Source organism: Arachis hypogaea, chromosome 18 (genome assembly GCF_003086295.3).
Source record: "Arachis hypogaea cultivar Tifrunner chromosome 18, arahy.Tifrunner.gnm2.J5K5, whole genome shotgun sequence".
Lineage (NCBI taxonomy): Eukaryota > Viridiplantae > Streptophyta > Magnoliopsida > Fabales > Fabaceae > Arachis > Arachis hypogaea.
This window is the reverse complement of record NC_092053.1, coordinates 18,946,881-18,964,102: the sequence shown is the minus strand read 5'-3', so window position 1 is coordinate 18,964,102 and position 17,222 is coordinate 18,946,881. Positions and strand designations below refer to the sequence as shown.

Below are 17,222 nucleotides of genomic sequence, written 5' to 3'. Positions count from 1 at the left end.
AAGAAGAGCTCAATTCCTGAACACGACAAATTATACCTACCGCCAATAAACTTATATACAAAAAAAAAATAAACATATATAAAATTAAATAAGATAATTTTAAATTATTATTTTCCTAACATTATTGTTAAACTTGTTACTAGCTAGGCTTCGAGGATACCTGATCGTATATACTTTGTTAACAAGCATAGGAAGAATTGATATAATCTGAGAGAATAATATAAATTAAAGAAAGTATTTGTGGAAAAATTGAATGATGATGATGGAAGTAAGCTAAGGTTGATCATATTGACTACTGAGATATGTAAATTGTATATATTATGTGAAAAGTAACTAATTAACTACTCCCTTATTACACACCAACTTTAATTAATAATTAATCAATGTAGCAAACTTTGGATAAAAGTGGAGAATCCTACTGACATTTTCAGCTTGAATATTGCTTTAGGAATTTCCTGGAAATATTAATAAACCATAATAATGCTGAAGTTGTACAATCAAGTCATCATTTAATTTGGGATATAATAATCCATTATCGGGCTTCCAATACTGTGACACTTATTTCATTAGTTGAAATACATTGTTGGTAGCTCGAAGAATCAACTGCTTGAAGAAGAGAAGTCTCAGTGAGGAAAGAAGGCTCCTTAGGTTGGGGCAAGGCAACCTCACTACCCAACATCATAACCACATTTGACATATTTGGTCTATCCTCAGGATTTTGTTGCACACATAGGAGACCGATGTGGATGCAACGCAATGCTTCTAATTCAACATAAGAATTCTCCATGCATGAATCAATGAAGTCTAGAGCCTTCTTTTCTTTCCATAATATCCAAGCCTGAAACATGTGATTGGATGAATTGAAATAATCCATGTCGATCCCAAGATTTGTCACTTGTAATTAAGAAGGAACAAAAAAAAATTTACTTACTTGTGCAATAAGATTTGCATCTTCATTTTCACGAGAAATCATTCTATTCTTTCTTCCACTTACTATTTCCAAAATTAATACTCCAAAGCTAAATATATCAGATTTTATTGAGAATAATCCGTAAATAGCATATTCAGGAGCCATATAACCACTGAAATCATTAAAAAAAAAATTGTCTTAGTCATCATTGATAGAATTAAATATAAATTAGATTGTATTATATATGAACTTACTATGTTCCAACAATCCTACTTGTATTTCCTTCTGTTTGATTTCCTCCAAATGATTTCGCCATCCCAAAATCAGAAATTTTAGGATTTAACTCTTTGTCAAGCAATACATTGCTAGCTTTGAGATCTCTATGTATAATCCTTAGTCGAGAATCTTGATGAAGATAAAGTAATCCTCGAGCAATTCCACATATAATGTTGAAGCGGTTAGGCCAATCTAAAATAACTCTACCATCCTTGTGACCTAGTTATACAACTAATAGTATTATTAACTCAGTGAAAACAAGCATATATATAAAAATTGTTGGAGAAAAGGACATAAAAAAGTTATATGACAACAAAGAGAATTTTCTTAAAGGAAATGAACATAAAAGACGATGTTAAGAAATTCAAACCGAAGATAAAATTGTCTAGGCTCTTATTGGGCATGTATTCATAGACAAGCATCTTTTCTCCATCTTGAATGCAACAACCAAGAAGCTTCACTAAATTGCGATGTTGAAGTTTAGCAATTAATAAAACTTCATTCATAAATTCTGTCAACCCTTGTCCAGAATTAGATCCCTGTAAAAGTCTCTTCACAGCAATATTTTGTCCATCAACTAGAGTTCCCTGTAACGTATCACATAAAATTACATAAGATCAGTAAATATAACTATATAAACTCTTATGTTCACCTTATATCAAATCAGTATGTTGACAATTTACCTTATATACAGTCCCAAATCCACCTTTTCCAAGTTTATTACTAATGGAAAAGTCTTCAGTTGCTTTTGCAATTGTAGCAAGGTCAAAGATAGGAAGATCCAAGTAGTCTTCATATGCATCATTATTCTTCTTAACTGTAAGTGCATAATAGTTTGACATTAAAATACATCTTCATCAGCACATTATTATATAGAATTAGTCCTTTGAAAGAATTGTGTGTATGTGTGTGTGATTATTGACGAAAACCACATTCATAATGATTTGCACTCTGTTGTCTATATAATTGTTATGTATCAAAATTAAAAATAGGAAAATTATAAACTCTATAAAATTTGAGCCTAAAAGACAAGAGGTAAAACCGTAAAAAGATGGACTTCACCTTTCGTATTTATTCTAGTAGTTAAGAAGTTAGATACGATAGAAAAGACCTTAAAATTATTGCACTATATAAGAGGAAAAGTGAAAAAAAAAAAAAAAAAGACAAGTTAAAAATGAAAAATATATGTTGTTATATCGATTATGTTTAAAATCAAGTATTGAAATTAGTCATTATAATAAAATATATATTAAAATATAAATATATATTGAAAATAAATTAAATTATATATATTTATACACAAATATATATTATTAGTTAAATTTAGTATATATTATATATAAATAATATTTTTATATATATAAAAAAATATAAAAAATATTAAACTTTAATATTTTTTTTATTATTTAGTTATTAATTTAATTTTTAATTTAATAATATATTTTATTTTATATTTTTAAATATTAATAATTAATTAATGATCAAGATAAAAAAATTCCGATTATTGTCTGCATTCTTTGTATATATATGGAAACATGCAGGATATTATTACTTTATTAGCGTGCAAATAAATGTATTAGGTTGGACCGGTGAACATAACATTGAATATGAATGATGCCTTCAAGTCTTCAACAGCATCCAATGTACAATATGCCCACATATATTAATTAATTTTTTTTAGGTGAAGACACATATACCAATTAATAACACAGTCAATCTTAGATGCTTTTAGAATAAATAAAAGAATTTATTTTCTCCTTTAATTTCAATTTATCTTTTCAAGTATGTTAAACTAATTTTTGTTATAAATATTTATTAAAAAAATATTATGTATATATTAAAATTAGCTATTATATATTTATATATAAATATATAATTTATTTTTAATATTTATTTTATATCTTAATATATATGTAGTATTGATGACTAATTTTGATATATATATTTGTTATAATTATATTATTAATAATTTATTATTTAATGAATAAATCAGTACAAAATCTATAATTTGTGCCGAGAATGCCTAACAATTTTTATTAATTAATAACAAACTTGACATTCTCATGTAATAATAATAATAATAATAATAATAATAATAATAATAATAATAATAATAATAATAATAATAATAATAATAATCTATTTATTACCTCTGCAGTTTATTATTCTCTGGCCAATGTAACCAAAAATCAGAACCACCACAAGAACAGAGGCACTGGTACCGATGACTATCAGTCCTACCTTCTTCTTTTTGTGCCCTTCCTTCCCATCTTCGCGATTATTCAGTTCATGCAGAAACAATTAGCTGACTCGGTTATGACTTATGAATCATCGAAAACTATATATATATAAGCATGTATGCATGCATGCCATCATGGAAATACAATAGAGTGAATTTATAGAGTGAAAAACAATTAACTAACAATAATAATCAGCAACCTCAATATATATGATACACTAAAAATCAGCTAATAACTATTATGACATGAGAGATCTTACCGATGATCGTTCGAATGTATATATCAGCACCGCCATCAGAAAACTCTTTGATATCGTCGAGAACACCGAACCACATCAAACAGCCACTACCACCTTCTCTAATATCTGAGTTTGCATAAGCCATACACGAACAATTCTCTCTGCATTTATCCCTGCATTCATCAAGATTCTTCATACTCTCATTCACCCAAGAACGCCGAGTATCTGGGTATTTCATTCCTCCAACTTTAGAAAACCCATTCTTATCATCTCTCTGACTACCCGTCTTATTATCCATGTTGCATCTCGATTGCTCATCAAGCAATGAAGAAGAACATCCTTCAGTCCAGTTTTGTGATGACTTTTGCTTGAACCCCTTCAGACACTGGCACGTTGAATAGCCACTTATGATGCTGCAATACGCATTTGGACCACAGTGATTATAGAGATCACACGCTTCTCTCGGCGAATGGGAAGAAAATTCCGTCCAACCCGAAGATCCATCGTTCCACATGTAGCCGTGTCTGTTACCTAAGGTTTCGTTCATGACGAGTCTCAGTAAAAGGGACTTTTTTTCAAGATTATACTTATACACAAAATACACTTCATTTTCGTTCGACACGAATTTATAACTAAAAAGGTTATTGGGCTTCAATTCAGGTGTTCCACTGAAACGAAGACCAATCCATGGACCGACACGGTAGTACTCTTTCGAGCCCTTCAAGAATATTCCTTGGGGAAAACCCTCAAGCGAGATTCCCCAAGAAAGATTCCCCGGCGAGGGATCGTCCCAATTCTTCCAAGCAGTTAACCGCCGTTCAAGACCGGTTTTAAGATCCCAACCGAGCTTCATCCCCGGTAAGAGTGTATCACAAGGATAATCAAAGCTTTGCCAGACGTAGTAGTTCTTGGAATCTTGGTCATTCTCATCTCTAATAACAAGATTTCCAGAATCTAAGAGCTGAGCAATCGGATTCGAAAGGTTCATCTTTGTGGTGGAGTTTGTAGACCAAAAGACGGTTCCGTTCTTGTTGACAAGTTGAAGAATCCCTTGGTTGTTTATGTGGAGTATGCTAGTGTTGTCTTTGACAGGGTTGGATCTATTTGCAACCCAAACAACGGTTTTCAACGGGAGAATCTTGTACCAAATACCTAAGTAATGGTTTGAAGAACTTCCTGGGCTGAAAAACCCCATTTCAAAGGTTCCATTACTAGAAACCAATGTGTTTCCTTCATGAAGAGGCTGAACCATAGATATTGAATCCGTTGCGCTTGAGACATCACGAAGAAAGAAAAAATGAAGAACCATCCCTGTAATGACGAAGAGAAATGGAAGATTGTTCATCATCGTACTGTTTCACTGTGAAAAGAGAGAAGATCGAGGGAGAGAGGTGAAAATAAAGTTTAATCATTACAACTACTTTTGAATGCTTTAATTTGTAGGCTCTCCAAATTAAATATGTAGTACTTCATGCATGCATTTATCACTACAACATCAAATTGAAGAACTTGTCGAATTTTAAAGAATTTGTTAGATCTAGTGTTTATAACTTAAAAGAAGAAGAGATTTATTGTTGTTTTTTTATAATTTGTTTTAGAAATTTTTAATTTTCTTTTTGTATTTTTTATACTAGCTTTATTTTGTTTTGTTCTCTTCTCTTAGATTTAGGATTTCAAAAGTTGATTATTCTAATTTAATTTATTGGGAAATTCTATTTCTACAATTGTTAATCCAAATAGTTCCACTAAACTTTATTAGACCCCACGGTTTACTATGGAGTATCAGGAGTCAATAATGGAGTTGTATGAACCTACCTAAATCGCATAGTAATTTATGAACGCTTCAAAGACATCATTAATTGACCTAGAAAGCGATTGAGGGGACCTAAAAGGTACGCCACGACACAGACGTCTTGGCGTATCTAGTTATCTGATATTAAAACCATTATAAATTTAGAATTATCCTTACGGTAATAATAGGTAAGGTTTTGAATTCAAATCTTAATTTTTGCAAGTTGGGACAGGCTAATTTTTTTAGATATTACAATCGGAGGAGTGTAATACATTAATATTACACTAATTTAATGTAATGCATTGGTATGGGAATTTTTAATCTCATAAGAAATTGTGATTTACGATTTTAGAAAGAGGCAAAAAATTTGTGAAAATGAGATTAACGATTTTAAGTAAGACAAAAATTTTTTTTTCAGAATTTCTACAATTATGAAATCGTTACTCTCATTTTCTAAGTTGATTCTAGCCATTGATTGTTGATCCAAAGCTTTCTAATTATTGTTCCTCTTTACTCAAATCGTTGGTAACGATTTTAAACAAATCAACACTAACGATTTCTTTAAAACCAATTATGAGTCCCATAGTTAGGCATTATACACCCAAAACTTCATTTATACGTATTACATAACTGTAATTAGCATATAAAAAATAATTAGTTCTTGGGACATGTCAACTCTAATTTTATTTATTTTTCGTTGGTAGATACCCAATTCTATTTACATATTTTTTTTTTCAAAGATAATAGGTTATATTTCATTAATTATTGAAAAATAAAATACAAAGATATTCAAAAGTAGGACATCATAATAAAAGGTGGGAATTTTCCAAAAACACTACACTGAAGGTATTCATCCAACGGTGTGTGGTCAAAAAACGAAGAAAAAACTTAAAGAAGAAAGAATGACGACCTAAACTGGGAGTTCTTTGGATTTCACGGAGCAACTTGACAGAGCTTACTAGAATGGCATACGGCATTGAAGTAGAACTTTCAAAAATCAACTGGTTGCGAGCTTTCCAGCAGTTCCAGCAAATGATGGTAAGCAATTGAGGATTACGGTCACCATTCTTCAACGGGTTAAGCATCTCTGTTGATGCAGTCCACCATGTCCAAAAGTCATTAGGACTCTGAGGGAGAAGATAGTCATGACTCACGAAGATAACTTTGAGACCATACATCTTTAATTCTAGAGCAATCGATCAAACAATGAGTGACTGTTTCTATTGCTTCATGACAGCAGGAGCACATTGGTGATATAGATAGGATGCGGTGATGAATCTGAGCAAGCACCGGAAGCCGACCATGGAGAGCTTTCCAGATAAATAGCTTAATTTTGTGAGGCATGTTCAACTTCCATACAACAAATTCACGGCTTTTTCTGCTGCATATAATTAGGGCACAGCTCCAGAGGCGGATGGTAAAATAAATAGCCAATTCTGTAACCTGAAGCTGTATCATATTACTTGGATTTGTTCAAATCCCATTGCAATTTGTCCCTACTCTGCTGAATTTTAACTGACAAAATTCTGTTTGCAATGTCTTGGAAAAATAATTCTTGAATGAGATTCTGATTCCAATTTCTATCTTCAGTAATTAGATCTTCAACTCTTGGAACCAACTCAGAAATAGCATATCTATTTGGCATGTCAGAAATCATTAAAAGATACGGAGGAGGCAGCCAAGGATCCTCAAAGGTTCGGATATTCTCTCCAGTACCCACAGCCCAATTAAGACCTTTTTCAACAATCTTTCGGCCTTCTAGTATGCTCCTCCATCCCCAAGAAGGTAAGACCCCAATTTCTGCCATTATAGCATTACCATTGTTAAAGTATTTACCTATTAGGATTTTGGATAATAGGGAAGTAGGCTGTGTTACGAGTCGCCAAAACTGTTTGCCAGAAAGCGCCACATTTTGGATTTTGAGATCTTTAAATCCAAGGCCTCCTTCTCTTCGTGGGCGAGTCATAGTGTCCCAGCTAATCCAAGCCATCCACCTTTCAGAACCTTTTTGTCCCCACCAGAATTGAGAAAGTAGAGAGTGAATTTCCGAAATTAAACCATCAGGCAACTTGAAGCAAGACAATGTATAAATAGGAATAGCTTCTCCCACTGCCTTAAGCAATACGTGTCTACCACCTAACGATAGAAGATTGCACTTCCACCCTTGGATTTTTTTCCAAACCTTTTCTTTGATCATACTAAAAGAAGCCTTTTTCGATTTAGAGACAATAGAAGGCAAACCAAGGTATTTATCCTGAGCCCCAATATGATTAATATTCATAGAGTTAGCCAGTTGTGTACGAGTAGTGGAGAGAGTGTTGTGGCTAAAGAATACAGCAGATTTATTAAGATTTACCCTCTGGCCACTGATGCTTTCATAAGAATTCAATAAATGCAGGATATTTGAACATGCTTCAGGATTAGCCTTACAGAATAAGATGGAATCATCAGCAAAGAGGAGGTGGTTGACCTTGGGACATCGCCTATGTATCTGAAAACTCTGAATTAGTCTGTTTTGTTCTGCCTTGTGTAGCAAGAAGGAGAGACCTTCTGCACAGAAAAGAAAAAGATAGGGAGATAGAGGATCTCCTTGTCGAATACCTCTATTTGGTTTGAAGAAACCATAGGGTTGTCCTTCCACAATAACAGAATAAGAAACAATTGTCACTAATTCTCGAATCCACATGATCCACCGGGAATCAAAACCAAACTTCTCCAATATAAACCAAAGAAAGTGCCATTCCACCCTATCATATGCCTTACTCATATCTAATTTTAGTGCCATTTCATTTTCGAGTCCCCTTTTTTGTTCTTCAAGTAATGCATACACTCGTGAGCAATTAGGATATTATCAAAGATTAATCTGCCTTTAATAAAAGCACTCTGCGTAGGGCTAATTAATCTATTCATCATACCCTGAAGTCTATATACAAATACTTTGGAGATAATCTTGTAAAAGATTGATGATAGGCTTATTGGTCTTACCTGAGTCATATCTTTAGCATCAGAAATTTTAGGAGTAAGACATATTTGAGTGTGGTTAAAACCCTTCAAAATTCTGCCCCCTGAAAAGATGATCTTAACTGCTCGAAACACATCACCACTAAGTATGTTCCAGAAGCTTTGAAAAAATTTGCTGTCATACCATCATCTCCTGGAGCACTTTGAGGATGAATGCTAAATGTTGCACGTTTCACTTCCTCCATAGTCACTGGTCTTTGAAGCCTACGATTCATGTGAGCTGTAACCTTAGGTTCAAAATCAGTAAATAGAGGTTCAGTGTTCTCATGACAAGTGGAGGAAAAGATGTCCTTGAAATAAGATTCAGCCACAGAAGTAATACCAGCATTTGAAGTAGCCACTTCACCATCACTGCTAGTTAGTTGCCAAATTTTATTCCGTCGAGTTCGATTTCTAAATTTCGGATGGAAGAAAGCTGTATTCTGATAACCGGATTTGAGCCATTTGACTCTAGACTTATCTTTCCAATAAGATTCCTCATTTTGCAATGCTTTTTCAAGTTTGTCCTCTATTTCTGAAATGATGTCGCCTCCATGAATTCCTGCTAAACGAAGTTCCTCTAATTCAAACTGTAGTAAATCAATCTCCACCTTTGAATTAGATCTGTGTTCTTGCTGCCATTTGACAATCTTATGCCGACAACGCTTTATTTTTTGAGCTAGGATATACATAGTTGAACCATCAATCTGTTCGTGCCAAACCTCTCTAACAATCTGCCTTATTTCATCATTGGAACACCATCTTTTCTAGAATTTGAATCGGTGTTTAGATCTCTCAGTTCTTGGATTAGAGTCTAAGAGAAGAGGGGAGCGATCCGACCCTGATTCTAACAGTCTAAGAACCGTTGCATTGGGATAGAGTTGCTGCCAATCAACTCCTACCAGGAATCAGTCCAGCCTTTCCTGTATCAACTCATCACCCCTCAGTCTATTCGACCAAATGAATGGTCTTCCGACCATACCAATATCAATCAGGGATTTATCATCAATAAAACTGTTAAAGGTTTCAATAGAAGAAGGATATTTAGCACCCCCACCTACTTTCTCCAATTGATTAGAAATGGCATTAAAATCACCCATTAACACAATCTTACTATTGAATTGTTGGGTGACTGAAGTTAATTCAGCAAACTGAGCCAATCTATGTTGATCATTTGAACTGAGATAAACACCTAGAACACCATAGGGATCATTAGAACCAGCTGTCAGAACTGATGCCGCAATGAAGAATCTACCATGCTGTAAAATCTGAACAGTACAACCATCCCTCCATGCCATTGCCAAACCCCTAATAATACATCCGGATCCACAATAAACCATTCCTTGAAACCACAAGATCTTAGTTTTTCTTCAACTTGTCGAGATTGATTTTTTGTTTCACAGATAAAACCAACCTCGGGGGAGTAGAATTTGCAAATCCTTTTAAGATTGTGGATTGTCAGGGGTCTCCTCAAACTTCGACAATTCCACGAGAGCAGTTTTATATTACTTTGGGTGCCACTTGAAGGTTGGCACCATCCACCGTCATAGCATCAGAGACAATATCATTGAGACAATTTTTTTTTTGAAATATTTTCAGTACCATTACCTCCACTCCTCTGTTTGAAACCTATCACAGACTTTCTGGCAAGTTGTTTCAGGTTTGGCTTTTTGTTCTCATTTTTAAGCTTGGATATGACGTTGTTATTGTGTTGGACATTATTCATGGGATAGGATATCTCTAATAAAGCATTAAAAGAAGAATTAGTATCAGTAGCCGTACCTGTGTTTTCTGATTCACCATCATTTTCTGCTCTAGAACCTGTATTGGCAGCAATATTTTCATTATTCTATTTTTTCTGATCATCTTGCACACTCATTTTTGAGAAACTATCAAAAAGCCAAACAGGTGGAGATTTTTTCTTTGGTTGAGCTGGAATATAACCATCCCGAGGTTGGTTAGGATTGAAGGAAGCTCTCTTTTCAGCTAAACGCCTACAGACTTGATATGCCTTAAGCCATTCACCAACTCTATCTTTTTTGATATTGTTTTGGGCAGAATCATCAATAAAAAATTGGCAGTTCTTAGATTCATGCCCCAATTTTGCACAATAAGTACAGAACATACCTATACGTTTATAGCATACTTTAATTTCCAGCATTTTCTGATTAGGATCAAGCAATTTCAATGTATCCCTCACTCTTTATCACCGTTCAATTCCACTTTAGCCTTCACTATGCATGTATCTTTGCCTCTAACTTCAAATAGAGCAACATCTTCAATTTGATCAAGTCTTCCATCCAATTTTCGGCCAACCTCAAGCGTTTTGTATTGTTCAGGCAATCTCCAAAATTGTGCCCATACAGAAAAAGAAGAAATGTGATTATCCTCCATTTGCGAACATGAATAACAAAACTCTTGAATAACCAAGGCGAACCCCTCTCAATTCGAGTCACATCAGAGTCATTCTCAAAGAAAAATTGAAACTGGTTCCTGGATTTTTCGACTACTCTGAATCCTTCTGGTTTATTCCATATTGCATAGAGAGCTCCTCCCATGGTACCTACGGAAAAGATCCGATCTGAGAAAATTCTTCCGGACAGGCTCCGTGTACAGGCTTGAATTCCTTCAGAAACATCTTCATAAGCTAAAACGATCAAATCATCCTATCAATTATACGAGAGTTTTGAGTCTCTGATTTGTTGTTCATGGGTAGAGAAAATCAGAATTGGTATTTAATGATTCCAGACGGAAATAAGATATATGAAATGAGTGAATTAGAAAACGGAAAGAATTAAAAGAGGAATGAATTGGGAGAGAAAACAAAAATTAGGGAACTAAGTTTGAAAGAAATTAAGAGAAGAAAGTAGAAGAAAATGGAAAAGACTTTAACGAAGAAAAGACAAAGGTGCAACCATGGAGGTGGCGCAGTGAAACCCTAACAGAATGTGGATGAACTCATGGAACGTTATATGAGGAGTACGTACTCCCATTTAATATGTTGAAGTTAATTCTATTTACGTATTAATAGAAAGATATAATATTATTATATAATTAAATAAGTATATAAATTAAAAATTTAACACAAACAATATAATTAATATTAAATGTTCAATTTTATATAGTACAACAAAGAACAAACATAAAAGAAAACACACGAGTACGACGACCACGGCTAACACGAGCACGGACACAGAACATCGGCAAAAAAAATAGTCGAGGGAGTAAGAATTTTCAACGAAAAGACACAAAAAGATTGAAAGAAGAGATTAGAGTGAGTTATTAAGTAGGGATAATCTCAGTAAAAAAATTAAAATTTGTGCTATAATTTAATATTTATGTATCACCAAATATAATTAATTTTTATATAAACAAAATATAATGATAACCTTGACTCAATTGTTAAAAGTCTTTTATATTATGGTAGAAGTTCTTAATTTAACATTCACTTAATATATATATATATAATTAGTATCCACAGATAGGTATCATTTCTAATTATCTCTTCGTGGAAGGATGAATTCAAATCCTATACAAAAGAGTTCAAATTATAATAATGTTATTTTTATATGGATTTAGTGAGCAAGTATAATATAATGAATAATATTATATGATTAATATAAAATTTATTATTTTAGACTAATAATTAATTAATCATATTTAAAAGTTTTAATTAAAAATATAATATTAGACTATTAAACTAAAGATATTTAATTATTGACTAAAAATATTATATAATATAAATTAATTTTTTTATAAACAATAAAACATAAAAAAAATGACAAAAACTATCTTAAAAAATATCATTTTAATGAAGTCTGCATGAAAATTTAAAAATTACATGAGAGAATTAAAAAAGAAAAAATGACATCTCAATTAAAATTCATGTCCTTGTTATATTAGTTTATTTACACAATGTAAGTATTCGCTTCTCAAAACTCATGATGGATGTTTCAACCAAAATTAACACTTTTTTTTTAAACAGAAACTTACTATTATATTTTAAAATCCACTTCTATATATATATATATATATATATATATATATATATATATTATTTAAGATCAAATTTAAACCCAATAAAATACTCAAAACCCTATTAGAATCATCCTACAACTACCTAAATTTGCATTGTAATACGCTAAAACATTTTTTTCATAGTCTCTTAATATACTTCCGCAAGCCACCTTAGTACTAACTTTATTTTTTAATTTATTTTAGAGTAAATTTGTATTAAATTTCTCTAATGTATTAAAGGTAAGAAAAATCATATTGAAAAAATAAAAATTTTAAGTTAGCATTTTAATCTTAAACATATAATTATTTAATGAGTAGATTGTAAATTTGTAATGTTCATTTATTTTAGTTTATATAATATTTAGGTTAAGAATTTAACTAGTGTATACTCGAAAAATATATACCAATATTAATAAAAAATTTAAACTTTTATTTTAATATATATTAAAATTTAAATTTTATATATTTTTATAGAAATATTTTTAATTGATTAGAATTTATATTAACTAATTCCTTTATATAATTTAACTGATAGTGAACGTGTTCCTTCAAACAAACATTGATATTTATATTTAGAGTAAATATCTAAATTATTTTTTAAAATTTTAGATGATTTAGAGCAGATATTTATATTTTCAAATTAATTGATTCTTTTGTCATTTTTAATAAAATTTTTAATATACATATGAATAAATAGGTTTATAATAATTTTATTATAAAATAATTCAATTTTTAAAAATTTATTCTAAAATAAATTAGCCTCCTTTAAAATAATAAAAGAGATCAATTTATTTAACAGAAATAATTTTTGAAAATAAAAAAATATCTTATCTAAATTTCTTGAGGACTTGAGATTTTTGCTTTTGGTCAAGTAGGACTTTGTCTATTGTTATGTCTATTCTTATTTCTTCTTCCAGCTATTAACGCAATTAATTCCTCTCACAAAAACCGGGAGAAAAGGAAAATACAAAATAGTAATTCCGCTGAGCAAAGAATTTTTTTTGGTTGAGATTCTCCAATCGGACAGGTTAAGGATAATTTCGTCGTGGATTTGAGTTCTATTTAAAAATTTATCATTGGTCAATGAGTTGCTGCATGTACAAAGCGAAATTTAAATCCCAAATACTTACTTAAATAGATGAGTGAATTAATCACTTGACTAACCTAAATTAGTTCTTGAACAAAGTTTTTTTTTTTTTCTTAATTGCTGAGCAAAGATTTCTATTCGCCCCTAGTTAATCTCAAAACCAGCTATGGTAGCATCTTCAAATCAGTAACCACCAATAATTTCAGGGACTCTTGGGTAGGGGTGGCAATATGTACCCTACCCACGGGTACGCAACCCGACCTCATCCAGTCGGGTAGGTTGCCAACTCGATCCGCAACGGGTAGGATAGAGTGCAGGTAGAATTCTGTGCGGGTCGGGTAGGGTGCGGGTTGAACCTCAACCCTACCCGACTAACCCACATCCTATATATGTATATGTTATATACTTATATAAAAATGTTTTAAGTGGACGTTGAACCAAAGACCTCTCACTAAATGCAAAAGATCCTTAATCATTAAAAGAAGATCATTAATTGATAATTTAATAAACTTTTTTTTACATAAAAAATAAGTTTTATTGTAAATTATCAAGTTATATAATAATGTTACATCTTTTTTTGTAACCCGTGGGTAGGGTCGGATACCCGCGGGTTAAGAGCGGATAGAGTTAGGGTTGAGATATTCTCAATTCGCGGGTAGGATAAGGTTGAGTTTATATAAAAATCTCAACTCGCAGATAGAGTTAGGGTTGACTCCAAACCCTATCCTACTCTACCCATTGCCACCCCTACTCTTGGGAGTTAATGATACCACCATAGCTAGACCGATGTTTTTTTTTTTTAATTTTTATTTTGGTCTGGGCCAGACCAATGTTTGTATTGATTATAGTTGAGGCTAAGAAGAATTTCTGGAGTTTTTACTAGTGGGGATTTTTGAGTTTGAGCATTGTTGTAGTGTTCGCTTGTAACGTTAGCATCAAGAAAAGATTATTGGGCTAATGATAACCTAACCAAAAACTCCATTTTTGACAAAAAATATAAAAGGCACCAATACTCGAGGCCCATTTGAAGAAGCCCTTTTTAATATAACTTTTAAATTATAAAAAATTTTTTATTATTATTTGATATAATTTTTAAAATTAACCTGTGATTTTTTAAAAAATTATTTAAAATATTTATAAAAAATTAAAAAAACAGTGATTTATCCTCTTCTAAAAGCTGTCTATTATTATAATTTTAAAATAAATATTTTTAATTAAAAGATAAATATAAAATAATTTATTTATAAGATATTTTTAAAATAATTTCTTATTTTTTTTTGTTTTTTTTCTTTTTAGAAGGTTTTAGTTAAGTTGTTTATTCAATTTGGCTTTCAGTTTAACTTTTGATATTTGTGTATAATTTTTAAATTTTTATTACTATTATTTATATTGCTGAATTTTTATAATTATGTTAAATGTGCTATATTATATTTGTGAAATCCCAAAAAAAATAAAATAAGAGCAAATTTAAAAACATAAACTCTATGCAACCCTTCTCGTTGCAAGTCCTAGACACGGCAGTGTTTTTTCTTGCTAGCCATGGTTCTTCTAGATTGACTTGGAGTTTTCGTAGTTGACCTACCATTTAGCTCCGTTTCCCTATCAAGTGTTTACTCCGCCACGCAAAGTCGTCAAACTAGTGACATCAACCAAATATCAATTTAAGAACTAACATAAAAAATATTATGCTTCTAGTGAATTTTTGTAATATAAAAGTATAAACTTTTAGTGATTGATAATTTTAATAAATACTGTTAATTAATGTTTTATTATAGCAATTGCTTATGTAAAAATAATTAACATAATTTTTATGTAAAAATTATAACTAAAATATAAATACGTATTATATATTTATATATCAACATTTAATAACTTTTAATTATTGTTTTTATGAATTAAATAAGTTAAAAAAAATTAAAGGTAAACAGAAGGATAGTCTCATTTTAAAATTATTCTTAAATTTCTCTTAAAGAGAAGGAAACTTTGATGATTAATTTTATTGTCATTTTTGGTATAATGTCTGTCACCGTGTTTACATTTTTTATAATCAAACGAAAGTCAACATGCTAATTCTAAATTTTATTTTTTTGTATATTAAAAAAATGTTGGTGTAATACTCAATCATTAGATTTTATGATATTTTTTAAAATTGTAGAAACAGTATAATACGTCCCATTGTATTGATAATATGTCTCTTTATATTGTATATTTTAACTTACTCTAACAATTTTAAAAAATACCATAAAATCTAATAATTGAATATTACACCAACATTTTTTCAATATACAAAAAAATTAACCCAAATCTAATGTATAATAACCCTTAACTCACATCACAAATTAAAAAACATCATCTCTAAATAATAAATAATTCTCCTTACAAAATATTATTACTCTTAATCATTTTCAAACATCCTATTCGCTAACTCTCATTGGAATCTCTAATAAGTGATTCTAAATTATTTTGGTGATTATATATATTATACTTTGATTAATTGTGTTTAAGAAAAACATGCTGCGGACTTGAAGCTCATTGTCCCAGTGAAGAGCCGTCCAGCCATTTTCCAAATTTTGTAATAAATAAAAAAAATGTGAACATGCCACGAAGCAGTGAGACCACAAAATCAATTGCCGTATTAAAAGAAGACAAAATGGAATCAAAATTCCCCATGTGGACGATTCTACCCCTGAAGACAACCTTCGAGGAAAGACCTCATATGAAAGTGCAACTGAACTCCCAACTCCAAAGTAAACCGTGTGTGTTCTGTATCTGACCAAGTTTATATTATTATTTTATTTTATTTGCCCCATTTTCTGTTTGCTTAGTTGTCTTCAATGAATCTATGCCCCATTCTTCATTCCCCTCTCTTTCTTGGAAATTCTACTCAACATTCCCAATCTCTCTATATATACTCATACCTTCACTTTTTCATCCACCATACTCATACCTTCAATAACCAATTAACCATTTATTTTTCTCTCTTCTTCAAGTTGGTATTTTAATTTGATTGTATTTATGGCTGCACAAAACTCTCAGACTCAGTTCCAAGACTACTTGCCCTTCATGGCCAACAAGCTTGGTGGGGATGGCCTAATTGATGAGCTATGCAACGGTTTCAATCTCTTGAAGGATTCAGATAAAGGGGTTATAACGTTTGAGAGCCTCAAGAAGAATTCAGCTTTGCTTGGCCTTCAAGGGTTGAGTGATGAGGACCTTAAGTCAATGGTCTTGGAAGGGGACTTTGATGGTGATGGTGCACTCAACCAGATGGAGTTCTGTGTTTTGATGTTCAGATTGAGCCCTGAACTCATGGAAGGTTCAAAGTTGTGGCTCGACCATGTTCTTCAACAAGAACTCCAAGATTATTCTTTCTAATTTTTTTTCCTTTTTACAATTAATTTTAGTCATTTGGGGCTAATTTTATTTTACCATATCTTTGTGTAAGAATTGAAAGAGAAAGATGTGAAATTAAATGAAATGACAGAAGACGTGATTCATTTTGATATGTTATTTTCAGCTCAATACAATTATTGCTATGCTTAAAACTGCTAACAAAAAATCATTACCCCTTTTCAGATCTGAGAAATTTATGGTTTCGTTTGGTACAATTTCTGATGCTGGCCTTGATAAAAAAGCTGTTATGAACTGGTTGTGAATTAGTC

The 17,222-nt window shown here is 31.4% G+C and overlaps 2 protein-coding genes across 2 annotated transcripts; one reads left to right on the top strand and one right to left on the bottom strand.

The window, feature by feature from the left end:
• Positions 1 to 263: 263 nt before the first annotated feature.
• LOC112772385 (G-type lectin S-receptor-like serine/threonine-protein kinase At4g27290) lies at positions 264 to 5,355 on the bottom strand. Its single transcript, XM_025817318.3, has 7 exons — positions 3,686 to 5,355; positions 3,337 to 3,456; positions 1,870 to 2,003; positions 1,557 to 1,773; positions 1,165 to 1,405; positions 932 to 1,082; positions 264 to 838 (listed from the first exon to the last, which is right to left on the bottom strand). The coding sequence occupies exons 1-7, from the start codon at positions 5,010 to 5,012 to the stop codon at positions 533 to 535; spliced, it is 2,496 nt and encodes an 831-aa protein (XP_025673103.1). The 5' UTR covers positions 5,013 to 5,355; the 3' UTR covers positions 264 to 532.
• An 11,220-nt stretch (positions 5,356 to 16,575) lies between these two features.
• Positions 16,576 to 17,063, top strand: LOC112771332 (calcium-binding protein PBP1). The gene has a single exon (XM_025816039.3). The coding sequence runs from the start codon at positions 16,576 to 16,578 to the stop codon at positions 16,933 to 16,935; it is 360 nt and encodes a 119-aa protein (XP_025671824.1). The 3' UTR covers positions 16,936 to 17,063.
• The last annotated feature ends 159 nt before the right edge of the window (positions 17,064 to 17,222 follow it).

Bases quoted from the DNA above. Each gene is read 5' to 3' on its own strand.
- LOC112772385 (XM_025817318.3), bottom strand. From the start codon at position 5,012: ATGATGAACAATCTTCCATTTCTCTTCGTCATTACAGGGATGGTTCTT. The intron at 1,083-1,164 runs GTAAGTTCATAT...TAATGATTTCAG, and splicing joins AGTAGGATTGTTGGAACATA to TGGTTATATGGCTCCTGAAT. The intron at 839-931 runs GTAAGTAAATTT...CACATGTTTCAG, and splicing joins ATGCAAATCTTATTGCACAA to GCTTGGATATTATGGAAAGA.
- LOC112771332 (XM_025816039.3), top strand. From the start codon at position 16,576: ATGGCTGCACAAAACTCTCAGACTCAGTTCCAAGACTACTTGCCCTTC.